The 16855-nt window shown below is 37.0% G+C and overlaps 1 protein-coding gene across 5 annotated transcripts in view; it reads right to left on the bottom strand.

The window, feature by feature from the left end:
• The window catches only part of TANK (TRAF family member associated NFKB activator), a 106853-nt gene that overhangs the window by 54027 nt on the left and 35971 nt on the right, over nucleotides 1-16855 (bottom strand). For 3 of the 5 annotated variants that reach the window (XM_023217360.3, XM_026454096.1, XM_023217361.1), the window contains exon 2: nucleotides 3452-3599. In XM_023217360.3, coding sequence (XP_023073128.1) covers nucleotides 3452-3550 — 99 coding nt within the window. In that variant the 5' untranslated portion in view covers nucleotides 3551-3599. Of the gene's footprint in view, nucleotides 1-3451; nucleotides 3600-7438; nucleotides 7544-16855 lie in introns of all 5 variants that reach the window. The other 2 variants (XM_023217362.3, XM_023217363.1) reach the window with 1 other exon arrangement.

Below are 16855 nucleotides of genomic sequence, written 5' to 3'. Positions count from 1 at the left end.
AAGAGGAGCCACACAAAGAATAACGATGATTTCTGAAGAATGGAGGGAGTTATGAATGACAGCTAGTTTTATAGATTTATCAACTAGAAAGGAGAAGGAAATTGTGTAGTTCCTGTATTTAAGGAAGAAGTTAATAATTACATGGCTAGCTGTGGCATTATGATTAGGTTTTTTTCCATGGTTCCTAGCTCATAACTCCCACAACTCTTGTTACAGTCTTTTGTTATAATGTTGCGGTCCTTCAGGCCTTGGAAGCAGGCCTCAGGAAACAGTCTTTCTCTCTCTCTAACCTTCTCCTGCCCTCCTCTCACTTGCTGAAGACAGGACTCTAATATTTAGACTATGGGTCATCAGACCTTCATTCCAGAGAGGGTCCTGCTGCATGCTCTGGAGGAAGGAATGCTGCACAGAATGACCAAGAAGAATCTGAACAGACAGGACTTGCTGGATTTAGATCATACCCTTTTTGTGCAATCACATTTTGAACTGGTTGTCCATACTTCAATCATGGACAACCAATGAAGTCTCCATAGAAGCCCCAAAGGACACGGTTCAGGGAACTTCTGGGGAGCTGAACATGTGGAAGCTGACAGAAAGATGAAGAACTCATCCACGTGTTGGGAGGGTAGTGCACTCCAACTCCACGAAGGCAGAAGCTCCCATACTTGGGACCCTTTCAGACCTCACCCTATGTCTCTTCATTTGGATGTTAATATCCTATAAAATATCCTTCAAAATAAACTGGTAAAAGTAAGTATTGGTTCCCCTGAGTTCTGTGAGCCACTCTAGCAAATTAATCAAACGCAAAGCGGGGGTTGTGGGAACTCCAACTGGAAACTAGTCGGTTAGAAGTTCTGGAGGCCGGGACTTGCAACTTGGGGAGGGGAGAGGGTGGTCTTGTGGGACTGAGCCCTTTACTTGTGGGATCTGATGCTATCTCTGAGTAGATGGTGTTGAAAATGAATTGGAGGACATCTAGCTGGTGTCCACTCCTTAATATGGGGGGGGAGAAACACACATACATTTGGTGACAAATGTCAAGTTTTCTTAATGAACCTAATCACAAAATAAGAAGAATAAACGCTGAGAGTTTTTGTGTTTGTTTTTGTTTTTTAATAAAAATGGTTATGCCTTAAACCTGAAAGGGGAAAAAAAAATCAAAATTCTATACTTCAATTCTCTGACCTTCTCCTTTTCTCTTTTTCTATGCTGATGATTATTGTTGTGGTGTGAGATAGAGGAAAAACAAAGTTCGAGAGTTTTTCCAAAATATTAGCGTATTAGACTTCAGAGTTTCACAGGCTAGTAATTTTTTTTTTAATCGAGAAAACCAACATAAGATCCCTCACTTTCAACTGCCTGTGCAGAAGTAATTTAACATAGCAGGCCTGAGGCTGTTATCTTCAGAAAAGTTTAGGTGCAAGTTTACCCTTGGCTAGTGATGTGGTTTGGCTCTGTGTACCCACCCAAATCTCATGCTGAACTGCAATTCCCAATGTTGGGGGAGGGACCTGGTGGGAAGTGACCGGATCATGGAGGTGGATTTTCCCCATGCTATTCTTGTGATAGTGAGTGAGTTCTCATGAGATTTGATGCTAAAAGTGTGTGGCACTTCCCCCACCTTGCGCTCTCTCTCTCCTGCCACCTTGTGAAGAAGGTGCTTGGTTCTCCTTCGCCTTCCGCCATGATTGTAAGTTTCCTGAGGCCTCCCAGTCATGCTGCCTGTTAAGCTTGTGGAACTGTAGGTCAATTATACCTCTTTTCTTCATAAATTACCCAGTCTCAGGTAGTTCTTTTTTTTTTTTGAGATGGAGTTTCATTCTTGTTGCCCAGGCTGGAGTGCAATGGAGCAATCTCAGCTCACTGCAACTTCTGCCTCCAGGTTCAAGTGATTCTCCTGCCTTAGCCTCCCGAGCAGCTGGGATTACAGGCACTTGCCACCATGCCTGGCTAATTTTGTATTTTCAATAGAGATGGGGTTTCACCATACTGGTCAGGCTGTTCTCAAACCTCTGACCTCAGGTGATCCGCCTACCTCAGCCTCCCAAAGTGCTGGGACTACAGGCGCAAACCACCACACATGGCCATCAAGTAGTTCTTTATAGCAGTGTGAGAATGGACTAATACAGCTGGCATCTGAGAACCTGTCTTTTGAAAACCTTTCCTAAATGATAATGGTGTGCCTGCTGTGCCAGCCCACTTAAGATCGTACAATGAGATTTACGATGAACATGTTTCCTTTTGAGAGAGTTTGGAATTTTGGTTGACAAGAGAGTGCCAATGTGATCAATCCTCAATTAAAAAAACAAAAACCCGAACTCTGAAACTAAAATGGAGTTCCTGATGTACTGCACACGTTACTGAATTTTAAGTTGAAGGACAGGTGTATAGGGAAGGCTGAAAAACATGGATTCCTCTAGACTCCTCCTGATGTCTTTTTCCATTAATAATCTGGCTATGTATCTTTACTATGTCACTGTAACAAATCTTAGCTATGAGTATGATTGAATGTTGAGTTGTACGAATCTTTCTGGGGAATCACAGAACGTGCAGGTGAAATCAGAGACTTCTGAAACACTACTATGTAAAGATAATAAACAAGGAGAGGATCCTATCATCATATTTCACAAAAGTATATGTTAATAAAATTCTGCTCTTTACTTTGACCATATGGAAACATGGAGCATAACATCAGAATAGAAGGCAGAATTTTAAATGAAATAAATGTAGCATTAGGAGAAGTTTAATAATTAGCCTTATTTTTCTCATTTTGCTGCAGATCAGTGAAAATCTCATCATGAACCAGTAACAGACATGTGCTTAAGAACTACGAGGTTAAGTAAGTTTTGCCTGGATATGTCTTTCCTCCGATTTACTTTCTTCTGAAACTAAAAGTACTAAAAAGAAATGTTATGTGTACAGGGATAATTTTAAAAGCTGAAACTTTTAGTAAGTCATTAAAGATTTCACTGAAATAGTCTACTTTTAACTGTTATAAAGAATGGAAGAGTATTATAAATTAATAACAAATTTTGTTCTTGAATATTTTAAGATTTGAAGTTTTCCTACCAGCCAAATAACAACGTAAAAACTACCAAAACCAAATAAACAGAGACAGTGATACTTCTAACTTTGTCATAAAACTGTTTTTATAGTTATTTCCTCCTTATTTATAAATATTGATATTATAAAATTATTTATGGAAGACAACATTCACAATCTTCCACAATCACCTGAAAAGGAGCCCATCAAATCAACTCTTACTATGGGTGGCAATATTTTTAAAAAAACAACAACCAAAACCTCAAATTTCATCCATTAATATATACCTGCATTTCTGTAATTATAGCTCTTCAGGGCAATTTCTGACAATATAACATTTTTGATGCAAAAGGCTCTAAAATTCCATGTACCAAGATAAAGAATAACTTTCAAAACCAGAACCACACACCTTTTGCTGTAATTCTTTCACTGCAGAATCTCTATCCATGCATGCCTGCCGGAAGGCTTCATATGCTTTATTGAGTTGCTCGCCAATGTTTTTATCCATTCCTCTTTGTCCTGTAGCATCACTATAAAGGATGGAGTAAATGATAGGTCTGCAAAATAATGAGAACAATTTAGATAATTACTAAGTTACATAAATCTCATTTTAAAAATGCACCTTAAAGATAGTTCTATAAGGTTTACCACAAACATTATAGCACCAAATACTAAACATAAGTCTCATCTAAAATCCTGACTAGAAATCTTATGAAACCTTAAGTTCTACAATTTTTAAATATTCTTATTCTAATGTTCAAGGAACAAGTGGGGTTCCAGTTCAGGAAGATGCTACTTTGAGAATAGTAATCTATAAACTTAACCTAAAAATGAGAAAATATAAAAGGCCGTTTTAAATTCTTTATTATGGAAATGTACAATAGGATCAGTAATGTGGGAAGGGATTTCGTTTTACTAAATGGACTCTTATTCCCACTTATGATGTGAATTCTTGCTACACTGAAATTAGAGCAAAATTAAATAGATAATAAATGTTTGTGGATGGAGTTCACACTGTTGTTATCACAGAGCAATTAAAATGTGTGAAAATGTTCTTATTTTAGCACAAAATCTAGGGAGAGTTGCTGTTGCATTATACATTAAAAAAGAAAAATCACATCCCTTCAGTCCTACCCCCAATACCTATTAGTTTTCTAACTTCCCTGCTGTTTCTGAATACAGGTGATTTGCTCAGTGAAGGTCATTTGGTTTTATAATCTCAGTTTGCATAACATCTCTTAATGACATTCCTTTGCTCTGAGCAGAAGGCTAACTAATGACTCCGATTCTTCCTGTCCAACTGTAAAAACCACAACACAGGACCTTTCTGTTAATCCTCTAAAAGCCACAGACTAGACAAAGTTCTCTATCAGTTATATTGGGTACCAAGTTATTTCATATTTCTGAAAATTCTTCAAAATTTCAGTCTCTAATCTGTCCTAACATCTTTTGTTATATCTTTAGGCACACTTTTAAAATTTTCACATTTTCAATTGAGATACAATTCATATAGTATAAAATCCACTATTTTAAAGTGTACTGTTTGGTATTTTTAAGAATATTCATTATGTTGTGCAATCATCACCATCATCTAATTCTGGAACATTTTAATCACCCTCCCCAAAACAGTCCATACCTATTAAGTTAGTCCCAATCCTCCTCTTCCCCCATCTCCTGGTAACCATTAATCTTTTTTTTTTGTCTCTATGAATTTACCTATTTTTGACACTGCATATAAATAGAATAATACATGCTTTTTGTGTCTGGCTTCTTTCAGAAAGAATAATGTTTCTGAGGCTCATCCATGATGTAGCATGTAACAGTACTTGACTCCTTTTTATGGCTAAATAATATTCCATTGTATGGATATGCAACATGTTGTTTATTCCTCAGTTGATGGACATTTGAGTTGTTTCCACCTTTTGGCTACTATGAATAAGGCTACTGTGCACATCTGTGTATACATTTTTGTATGAACATGTTTTCAGTATTTTCAGATATACACCTAGAAGTGAAACTGCTGAGTCATATGGTAATTCTATGTTTAACTTTTTGAGGAACTGCCAGTTTCCACAGAAGCTGTACCATTCTACATTTCCACTAGCAATGTATAAGGGTTCCAGTTTCTCCACATCCACACCAATACTTCTTATAGTCCATTTAAAAAATTACAGCCATCCTAGTGGGTGTGAAGGGGTACCTTATCAAAGTTTTGATTTGCAGTTCCCTAATGACGAGCATCTTTCCATGAGCTTATTGGCCATTTGTGTATCTCTGGCAATGTATCCATTCAAACTCTGTGTCCACTTGTAGTAAGTGGGTTATTTCTCTTTTTATTGTTAAATTTTAAAAGTTCTTTATATTTTCTAGAAACTAGACTGTTATCCAATACAATTTGTAAGTATTTTCTCCCATTCTGTAGATGCCTTTTTACTTCTTGATAGTGTCCTCTGACACACAATGTCTTTAATTTTAATATAGTCCAATTTACCTATTTTTTTCTTTTGTGGTTTGTACTATTGGTGTCATATCTAAGGAACTGTTGCCTAATCTAGGGTCATGAAGATTTTCAACTGTTTCTTTTTAATAAGTTTATAATTTATATTAAAGTCTTTGATCCATAGTGGGTTAATGTTGTATAAGGTGTGAGGTAGGGGTCCAGATTCATTATTTTGCATGAGGTTAGCCGATTGTCCTGGCACTATTTGTTGAAAGGGTTATTCTTTTCCCACTGAATAGCCTTGGCACCCTTGCCAAAAATCAACTGATCATAAATCACAATGTTCTTTTAAATACCCACATGCAAGTAATCTTTCAGCCAAAGTTTTTCATTTTAAGACACTAAATACATTTTAAGTAATTTACCAGGTTCAATAAAAACAATTCCAGGGTTTTGGATAACAATGTCATTACTTTCTGAAAAACTGAAGAAATGGCAACTCTATGCATTCCACTTAGGAAGTTAGTTTCTACTGCTATCTCTGACAGATGAAAAAGTTGAAATCTTGTTAGGATAATTAACATTGCTAGGATCTCTGCCCAGACATAGACAATATGGAAACATAAGCAATTAGCATTAATAAAAAGCACCATTTTGAGTATTTTAGACACTGCTTCATTCAGAAACATACTAAGGCTACTTACAAAAAATATATGAGATTAAAAATAAATATGCAAAGAGGAAAGAATAAGTATAGGCAGTCACAGGGACTATAATATACTATAATATACTAATACAGAAGTTAGAGGTTTTAAGTAGCTAAGTGGCTAAGTTAAAAAGCCGTAAAAAACTGCATGTCATGAAAAATTGTCAATGTAAACCACACCTGTACTTTTAGATCTGGGACAAATAAGGGCCTTGAACTGGAAATCCATCTAGTTCCTTGCTTTGTTCTATTACTGACTGACCCTTAGTTAACGGCCACTAAATCTTTTGGGACCAAAGTTTCCTTTTCTTCAGTACAAAAAGGTGTTTGGACTCAATTTCTAAGAAACTTCCTTGTTCTACAGTTCTTGAGTTCATGAGTTAAAAATGCATGTCTGCTCCATCAACAAGATGCATTCTTGTTTTTAAAAATGTAAATGTAGCACTAAAAATAGCTGCATCATATGCAGGTAAATCATGTGGAGCCATCACTTCAGGTCCTTGCATTAGATTACACAAATGTCACTAAGAGAGGAGCTACTGAGTAAATTCCACATAGATGCGTCCTATTTCCTGAAATAAGAATGTATGCTGAAGAAATAAGTTCCAGGTTGATACAAATAAGTAAATGATACTTTTAATTCCTATTTCACAACCAAGAAGGGAATTAGGTGTTAGATCAGCAACACCGACCAGAGTAAAAGGAAAGTCTCTGCGACTCAGCTAATTAAAATGGACAGATTTCAAATATTAACACCCTGAACTTTAAAGCCACTTGTTTATTTATTTATTTTTAGCATTTGTTAAGTATAAAATTAATTTAAGAGGCAGCCACATTTCAATTACATTTCAGTACCCCTTCCGCAATATTTGCCAGACTCCAGGAGAATGCTTTATATTTATAGTAAACATGCTCACACCTAAATCTCATGGTTAAGCTCATTCTCCAAACCCAGGAGACTGCTACAGCAACCTCTCCCTTGAAAACACTCTCGTAATTAGGGTTTTGCTTTATTTCTGGATTTGGTTTGCTGGTTTCCTTCCATTACATGAGAAAAAAATTCTGAAATCCCAGAAGGTAGCAGGGTTAGCTCAATGCAAATCACCATCCCAATCTTGTCCCCTGCAATTCTTCTGGAGTGTGGATACTCTCATCTACCCACTGTTGTCCCTCTAGCAGTAATTCCTTTTTTCCTACCCAGACCAGTGGTTCAGACAAGCAAAACTGAGGGCAGCAGGTTCTTGTCTCACCTCTCCAGCCCAGTGATTGACCATGGTGTGCCTGTCCATGAAGAAACACCAGGAAAATCCCTGCTTCCTCTTTCATTGATTCCTTGGTTCAATAATGAAACTGTCCTGGAGTAGGAGAGGCAGCATGAGCAAGACAGATAATTTTCCCTTCCTTTGGTAAAGCTTCTCAGCCCTAACAAAGCTTTGATTTTAATAAAATATATCCCATTACCATTCAATTAGAACAAAGTATTTGCTGGCTTATTATGTGTAAGGCACCATATGGGGAACAGCAAGGGATTCAGATATAGTACTATCTTAAAAGTTATGTTTCTTTCACAAAATATTTTCACCAATTCTTCATTTCCTATTACATATTAATATTACTGTTTGACTGATAAGGCTCAGAATGCTTAAATGACTTATCTATAGCTATAAAGCTGTGTTATGAACTAGATTAAATCTTTAAAATTGTTAGTTCAAGGATTGTTCATTAAAGCCAGCTGCAAAGTGCTCTCCCAGGGTGTTATGGTTAATATGCTTATTTGATAAAATATTTTGTGCCAACTATGAGCAGAAGTGTGCTGGATACCACTGATGCCATGAGAACAAAACAGACATGAAATCTCCTCCGAAGAAGGTACCATTAACTGTAACTTGAAGCATACAGTAGGTGACTATTCTAAGATATCCAAAAGGCTATAGAGTTTGGAGAGGAAAGTTCATCTATTTATGAAGTTTAGGAAAGGCTTTGAGAGGTAGGTGGTATTTGAATAGGATTTTGAAATATAGGTGGGAATGATCTTACCCATTCCTTTTATTTAATTATCAAATGGCAGTCATCCTTTTTCAAACAGGTTTCCCACTGCGATAAGGATGTTTTTAATATTTAATATCAATTCTTTACTAAAACAGGCCCAGGATTATATGCATTTCTTATGCATTGCTCAGGTTGATTGTCCTGATCAGGACAACCATACAAACCTGAGACAATTCTTAAGCATAACAATGATGGTTACTATAAACATGACAGATCAGGCTAAAGCTTTTCCCACCATGCCTGAAAGCAAGTAGGGGTGGAAATGAAAGAAAAGGCAAGTTCTGCAGCCTTGATTTTCTTTGTTATTAAGACAAAGAGTTTGGATAATAGAGTTTCCTTTAATTTTATAATTGTATAGCATTACCAAACTATACAGGGCACAAAAACTTTTGCTCATAAATGATATCATATATTTAAAAAGAGTAGGTGCTTTTTCTTATGTTACAAATTAAGCCTTGATTGCAAACCAGTTGCTAGGGCATTTCATTTCAGAATGGTGAGAAGCAAGGAGTAAAGTTATATAGAGTGTCCTGGAAGTAAAGAGATGATATGATACTGTAAAAATATGTGATATGAAAAATATGTGATTACAAATAATACTGTGAAAATTACTGTGACTTTTGTTTATTCAATAACGTTTATATATTTCCTCAACACTTTACTAAATAGAGTGAAAAAAAAATACAGGCTTTAAATTCAGACCCAAGATCTGCAATTTCCTAGCCATTTACTGAACTCTGAACACCAGTTTGCATATCATACATAGTTTGTAGGGTTACAATAAAAATTGAAACCATATATACAGTAAAAAGTAAAACTTAAGTGAGACCATATATAAAAGATGTTATTTGTTCCTCAATATCCATTCTCCCCTTCTCTTATAGTAATAATACTTCTGATTTTTAGCTTGTGTGGTCAAGTGACTATGTACTAGTCATTGGCAAATGGGTGTAACTTCCATAACAAGTTTTCCCTTTCACCTTTTTTTCTTTCCCAGTTGGATGGAATGTCATGGTGACAAGCCACCTGGAACACTGTGAGGCAGGCAACACTTGTTTAACTACTGCTTTGTGGGTCTCTAAAGGAGGAACTAACTGAGCTGTATCCTGATTGGTACAATGTTCAAGACTGGTTCAGTGTTGAACACACAGTAGGCACTCCTTTTCTCCCTGGGAAACAGAAAAACAGTCATAGTCTTTGCCTTTTTCTCCAATTAAAGCTTATAATTGAGTGAGGCAGACACACATGAAAATAATTAGCCAAAAGGTCAATTATAAATGTTTAAAAAAAAAGGTCTGGGAACATCTTCATAGAGGTCTGGGTAGCACAGGTATAATCATTTGTAGGACCTCACCCAATGGTTCACTAGAGATTTATGCATTTCATTCAAAGTTTTACCTAAAAAGAATATGAAAACTGTTAAGCAAAAGGTATAAACAAGATAAAGGCTCAATAGAAGGAAGAACTAAAATAAGAAGGATTGTGGAAGGCTTCACAGAGGATCTGACACTTAAACCGGCTCCCAAAAGATGAGAAGAGTTTCAACAAGTAGAGAATGAATGGGGAAAGTACATTCATTCTGAAAGAGCAGAGGCCCTGAGGAGTCGTTAGTATGGTGCATTTAGTGATGGGAGTGAGTATTCTGTTTATGCAAGTCTAGCACGTGTGCAGAGATGATACAGAGGTGAGGGTGCCAAAATAAGCTACAGTCAGGGTCGGCACATATGACTGTGCTGTACTACAAAAATCCTAGGGAAGACCATACGTAAAGACCATGATTGGAATGGCATCCCATAGAGCTGTAGAGTACACTGACCGCATAAACCACATGCAGCAGACTCAGTTATGGCTAGACTACAGCAGACCTCGAATGTCACTCTAAGAAATTTAGTCCTTAACATGTTGACACAAGGAGTAATGACAGGTTTTCAAGGAGATGATAGACATATTTTAGAAAGACAGAACAGATAACAGCACAGACTACAAACTAGTAAGGGAGACAAAGTGAGGCTACACCACAGGCCAACTATTGCTGTATTCCAGGTAAAAGATGAGGGTTTGAACTAGCGCAGGGGAAATAAAGATGAGTGGATTCAACAGGCATTTCAAGAGTAGAATTAACAGGATTTGATGGCCAACTGGATGTGCACAATAGACAAGAGGGCAGCAATTCAGGTACCTGTGACTGCAAATCAGTTGGCCTGAAATGGGACCTCGGAATCTACATTTTAATTAGCACAGTGCCTCAGGTGATTTTGTTGCAGATGGTTCACCCGCCATTATTTTTCAAAACATCCAGTAGAAAGTGGTGATAGCCAGACATAAAGAGACAGAAAGAAAATTTTCAGGAGAGGGAAGATACTGAATCCAATTTTCGACAACAGTGCTAGAAAAGACATCATAATAAAGAGGAAAAAAGCAACAACTGTATAATTATCTATAGGAAAAAATGAAGACTAACTATGCCTTCCCTATTGTTTGTATTCCTGAAGACTTGTTTTTAATGTCCCCTGATACTAGTACATCCTTGGATGGCCAATTAGGCCAAAATCGTTTTACCAAAAAAAAAAAAAAAAAAAAGCAGAAGAAAAACTACATTTTTGAAAAGAAAACAATAGAGAAAAGCAATATGCATTATTGCACCACCTTATAGCACAAGATGTACATGTTTTTCCTATCATATATAAACCAAAAAAGAGGACAGGCCCACTTATTATTTATTTGAAGGAGGTCAGAAGGAAAACTAGAAAATGCATAAAATAGTGTATGACACTTTATGTCTGTTATTTTATTAGAAAGACTATTAATAAAAGATGTAGAAATGTTATCTAATGCTCTGCTTTGTTAACCTTTATACACTGTTAAATAACAGGAAAAACAACTCTGGCAGAGTATTTGAATGCAAGATTTTCCTTAAGTATCTTCTACTCTACCAGATTTATAAATAAATAATAAGGTAGTACTAATGATTCTTCAAAAGAGTGGTAGAGTTTGTATCCATCTTCTGGTCTTAACTAGAAAAGTTTGAAAAAAAATATTTTCAGTAATCTCAAAAAGGTCCCCTAAAACACAAGACAATAACGTAAGAGAAGTCACAGGCTGCACAAGATTCATAAATGGTAAAGTTGTTTTGAAAGAGAAGTAGTTAAAATCTTATGAGTTAACGGGTTGGCTGCCCCTCCATTATCTGAGTCATTTACTGTATCAGAAGAAATCACTACGGAGGAAGAGAGCTCTTCTATGAAAAAAGAGTTGAAATTTCAAGAGATAGAGGACCTTTTCACAAAAGGGCCTAAATTCTCTTTAAATCACAATTTAAAATAGCTGAGCAGCCATTTAGCCTTGAGAACATTACCAATGATAAATAGGAACAGGCAAAAACCTACATAATTATAAAGCTTTACTCTGTGCTCTTAACCACTGGCACAGGGCTCTACAGCTCTTCATATCCCTTGTTTTTAATTTCCCTGAGGACACCTACAGGCTGTTGGATTTGCAAGTCACAACTTGTTTTATTAGAAGTAACTGTGAGAACTTGAATAAAAAAATAAATAAGGTTTCAGAGATTTCCAGATCTCCATTTTCAGTTATTCCGAAGATGTTTAGGATATGACTTTAAAATATTAGCTTAAAACCAGATCTAATATTTTTAATCCAGTACCATGCAACAAGTTCTCTCCTTCAGACTGTTGAATATTCCTGAAGAGAAGCCTACAAAAATTCCTGGGCAGCCCAACAGACCAACCTTTCAAACTTGCATCTGTGCCAAAATTACCCAACTTTCTACCCTTTTCAAGGCCACACACCAGTTTACCTCAAATATGAATATTCAGACCTAGTAAATCTTAACACTTGCTGTGCCACCCTACTGTGGGGAAGCAATAGTTGATTAGAAACTCAGATTTGCTGTTTCACTTCCTTTTGTCTCTGGAAAAAAATAAAAGACACTATAAAATAAAGATTGCAAACCAAATTTTTAACTATACCACATCTTGTGTAAAATGTACTAATTTCTCTGTTAAGGCAATTTAGATTAGATTCTCTAAATTAAAAAGCCTAGTCAACTGAAGATAAAATCAGAGTTGAAGTACACAATACATGACCAGTCTAGACAGGCTTGGTGATGGGTGAGAGTAAACAAGTCATTTAACCTTTCTATGGACCTCTGTTCCCCCATCTCTCCCAATTTAGAATCTTGGGGTAGAGTCAGGTTATAGGACATTGGTTCACAACCTGTCAGCACATTAGAATCATCCACGGTGGTTTTAAAAATACATTACCAAACCCTGTCCAAGACTCCTGGATCTAATTTTGTACAGTGGGGAGATGTAAGATAAACTTAAAATTACTGCCATACAGGGTCAAGTCATAGTTTGGAAAGCACTATAAAACACTACACAAATATGCACCAACGAAGGGAAACAGGCTTTCATAAGGTTGCCTTTTTTCCCATAGTGATCTGCTTTTTTAATTATTCTATAAGAAGTATATAGAATTTAGGAACAAAAATAGCAGTTGCTAAGGTAGAAGACTTTCCCAAATAAATAAATAAATAATGGTATTTTGATACTTTGGCAGATGGCCCAGAGCAACAGCACTTTATTGATCTTGGTTCCATAAAACTTCCACAACTCATCAACTTGTATGACAAATGTTTTCTCTATTAATGGCATTTGCACTGAAGCTCTTGTTGAGAAATTTGACTGACCATAGCCCATCTCCCACTAAGTAGCAATGACACTTTTAACTTGATGTTCCCCCTATCAATAATCTAATCACCCTAATTTTATTTAAATTCTCAAACTATCTACAGATAGTTGAGAGACAAGATAGATCTCAAAGACATGCCTTTAATTCAAAGACGTACAAAGAGTCATGGATCAGAAGGACAATCTCAGTCTTCTGTTTGAATGGCAATCATCCCAACAATGAAGAAGGTAGTTCCCTATTTGATCATGGGAAGCACTGGGGTTGGGGTAGGAACAAGTATCTATTTGCAGGTGCTTTACATAAAACTAACTCATTTTTAATCTTCCCTCTGCAGAAGCATATATTGTCTTCCCTTTACAAGGAGGAAACTGAACTCCAAAACTGAGCTTCAAAAGGGTAAATAAGTTGCATAAGGCACAGAATTAGAAAATAGAAGAACTAGATAAATCTAGGTCTCTGTTGCTACAGCACAATCTCTAGCTCTCTCCCCTCTAATTTAGTTTTTATTTTAATCAGAGCTATACATACCTGTATCTTAATGAGTTGAGCAGTTCTACAAGAAAAACGGTAGTTCTCTGCTTTCCCTCCCTATTTTCTGCTTCACCTTGACAACTGACTAATTCTTTTTTGTATTTATCTCTGTATCTCTAAATAACATGTAACATGGCCACCACTGATTTTTCAGTTTTTGTCTCCCCATCATGGAAAATTAGGATTCAGTTCTCTTTAAACATTCCCTACCTCCTATTCTCCCCATTTCCCCAATACAGTTATTTCTAATTTTTCATTAGATTAGCATTCAGCTTTTACTTTCTTATTACTATGTAATGCTATTCACTGCTGAACAATATAATATACCATGGATGCTTTTCCTTTCCTGAAAATTTTTTTCCCTGAAAATTTTTGTTTGCTTTGTTTCCTATTATCACTAATACAACTCCTCAACAAATTGAGACACTTCAGGTATTCTATCTCTTTAGAGGAATCACTCTGTAAGCTTTCTGGTTTGCTCCAATCTAGACTAGTTGCTCTCTATGCCTGATGGAAAGCCTTCATCTTGGGACCTTCTTAACCTTGAATTTGGGGATACCCTTTGTCCATCTCTTTCTCTAATTGAATCCCTCATTTTCAGTCTCCTAAATCTTTCCTTGTTTTATATCCCCATGTGGTGACACAAATCTTCTAGCAGCTTCCTAAGAAAGTGTTTGAGAAGTAAATTTTTGAGGCTTTGCATAACTAAAATATCTTTACCCTCTGACTTAACTGATAGTTTGGCTAGATTAAGAGTTCTAGGTTGGAAGTAATTTTTCCTCAGAATTCTGAAAGCTTTGCTAGGCTATCTTCTAGCTTCTGTTTATTTTTGTTGAGGATCAGATCCATTTTGATTCCTGATCTTGGATAATTCTCACTCTGCTGCTCGAGGCTGGAGTACAATGGCGCGATCTTGGCTCACTGCAACCTCCACCTCTAGGATTCAATCAATTCTTGTGCCTCAGCCTCCCTAGTAGCTGGGATTACAGGCGCGCGCCACCACACCCAGCTAATTTTTGTATTTTTAGTAGATGGGGTTTCACCATGTTAGCCAGGCTGGTCTTGAACTCCCAGCCTCAGGTGATCTGCCTGCCTTGGCTTCCCAAAGTGCTTGGGTTACAGGCATGAGCCACCGTGCCTAGACTTAACCGATTTTTTTCTCTTTGAAAAATATTAGGATTTTCTTTTCTCTTTCTCCCTAGGATTCTGAAATTTCCGGACCATACCTGGTCATGGACTATATCATAGCAATAGGTGCTTGGTGGGCCCTTTCAACCTGGAAATTCCTCCTTCAGTTTTTGGAAATTTTCTTGAAAATTTTTTGGGGCAATTTCTTTCCTTTTGTATTCCTGTCTGGGACTTCTATCTGGGTGTTGAATCTTCTGTACTGGTTCTCTAATTCTCCTTATTCCTCCACCCCTTTTAAAATGAACTTCCCTCCTTATCTCATAGTGAGAAATAAAAACTTTTAATGTGAGGAGTGCAAACCCCTTTTAATTATCAGGCCCAGAGAGGCACTGAAATGTGAGTGTGTGACAGCAGTCACACATCACTCTCCCCTCTGAACTAAATGACCCTCTTGAAGCTACCTACTATGTGATGCCAAGCGGCCATAAAATGCCATACATGAGATACCAAAATTCATACCATATAGTTCAACAAAGTATAATCACTAATCAATGTTATTTCTGTAAACCAGTGAGAATTCCTATCAAATAACTTAGCATCAGCCCATTCCTTGTCCTCTTTTGCCTTTAAAAACCTGGTTGCAACAAGGGCCGAATGGAGCACTCCCCAAGGCAACCTGGAAGTGTGTCCAAGGCAGCTGTCCTCAACCTTTATCCGAATAAACTCCCTATATTAAATTTGCCTCAGTTTCTTTAGTTTGATAATAGATACAATATCTTAAGTCTGTTGTCTTTGGCAGCCATTATTATGCTGCCAAATGACAGCCAACCAATCTTGGATAAAGAAAGTAGTAATCAAGGGTAAGTAATGGTGCTTCTGGAGCTGCACTGAGGCTGAAAGTGTATAAGCCAAACGATGTTCCACCTCTAACTGCCTGTTCAACCAGAACATCTGAGCTTTGATCAGTTATGTATATATACATTGGGATTCCACGTTTGAAGAAAATCAAAGGCTTAAAGGTAGTATTTTCGCCATCTTGGCCCCAGGATGATTAGTAATTCTTTAGTAAGATCTACTTTTTTTGTAGGTGGTAGAGATAAGTGTGAGTAATTTGGGAGGCAGGCAAGGCCCCTCTGCTGGGTTTCCCCAACTGCTGAGCCTATTCTGTTTCTGGGTAAATGTTCTGCCAGAGTTCACACTTGTGGTGAGAGATCAACTCAAATCTAAAGCAGTTTCAGGATGGGGAAAGGAAATCACCTTGATTAACTGCTACCCCTTCCACTTTGCCCTAGAAAAGAAAGACATCCAGCGTTTCCCAACCCCTTGGGCTATGAATAAGAGTTCATATTCTGTTTCAGAAAAGTTGCCACTGTAGCATATAAAGAGGTGAATCAGTGAATGAAAGACACATTCTGTGTTTTTGTTTTGTTTGGCTTTTTGTTTTTTTGGGACAGAGCTTCACTCTGTCCCCCCAGGCTAGAATATGATAGCCCACTGCAGCTTGGACTCCTCGCCTCAAGCAATCCTTCTACTTCAGCCTTCTGAGTACTTGAGATTATAGGCGTCAAGCCACTGTGCCCCACTACATCCTGTCTTTTCTGTATCTTAGTTGTATGTTTGCCTCCTCACCCACAAAACACATCAGGAGTAAAAAGCAAAAAAATCAGTTAACAACATGGCATATACACATAAACAAGACATATTCTCTTTTGGATGGTTAGGAAGATTAACTTTAAAGACACTCAAAAATATTAAGTGTGTTTTCCTTAGCTGAAGAAAGGAAATGGAAGAGAACTGTCACTACTCAACAGTTACTTATGATCATTTTCCACTTTTAAGGAGTTATATAACACAAGCAGCTAATTCCCCAACTAACTTCCTGCATTTCTATTCTCCTTCCATGTTGTAAACTTTGGGTATGAATATACTCATAGCATACTGTACTACACTGTTTCTGTGCTCCATCCAGGCAGTTGATATAATAGAAACCTTAAATGTCATAAATCCAGCAGTATTAGAACTTGAATTTTGTATTTTTCCATAAGCTGGCAGGCTAAATGCAACAGGATAAACAAGACAATCTCACTGGTTAAACCCAAAGCTCCCCAGTACATGTTCTCCATTTTGCTGGATGTTAGAACTTGGGGAAATTTTCTATGTGATCTTGCAAGAGCTAAAAGATTTCACTGTCAAAGACCACACCCATGAGTCTCAGTTTTGCCTTACTTCCTTTTTTTCTCCAGTAATAC

The sequence above is a fragment of the Piliocolobus tephrosceles genome, chromosome 11, assembly GCF_002776525.5.
Source record: "Piliocolobus tephrosceles isolate RC106 chromosome 11, ASM277652v3, whole genome shotgun sequence".
Lineage (NCBI taxonomy): Eukaryota > Metazoa > Chordata > Mammalia > Primates > Cercopithecidae > Piliocolobus > Piliocolobus tephrosceles.
The sequence above is the reverse complement of the archived record's forward strand: the minus strand, read 5'-3'. Positions and strand labels throughout refer to the sequence as shown.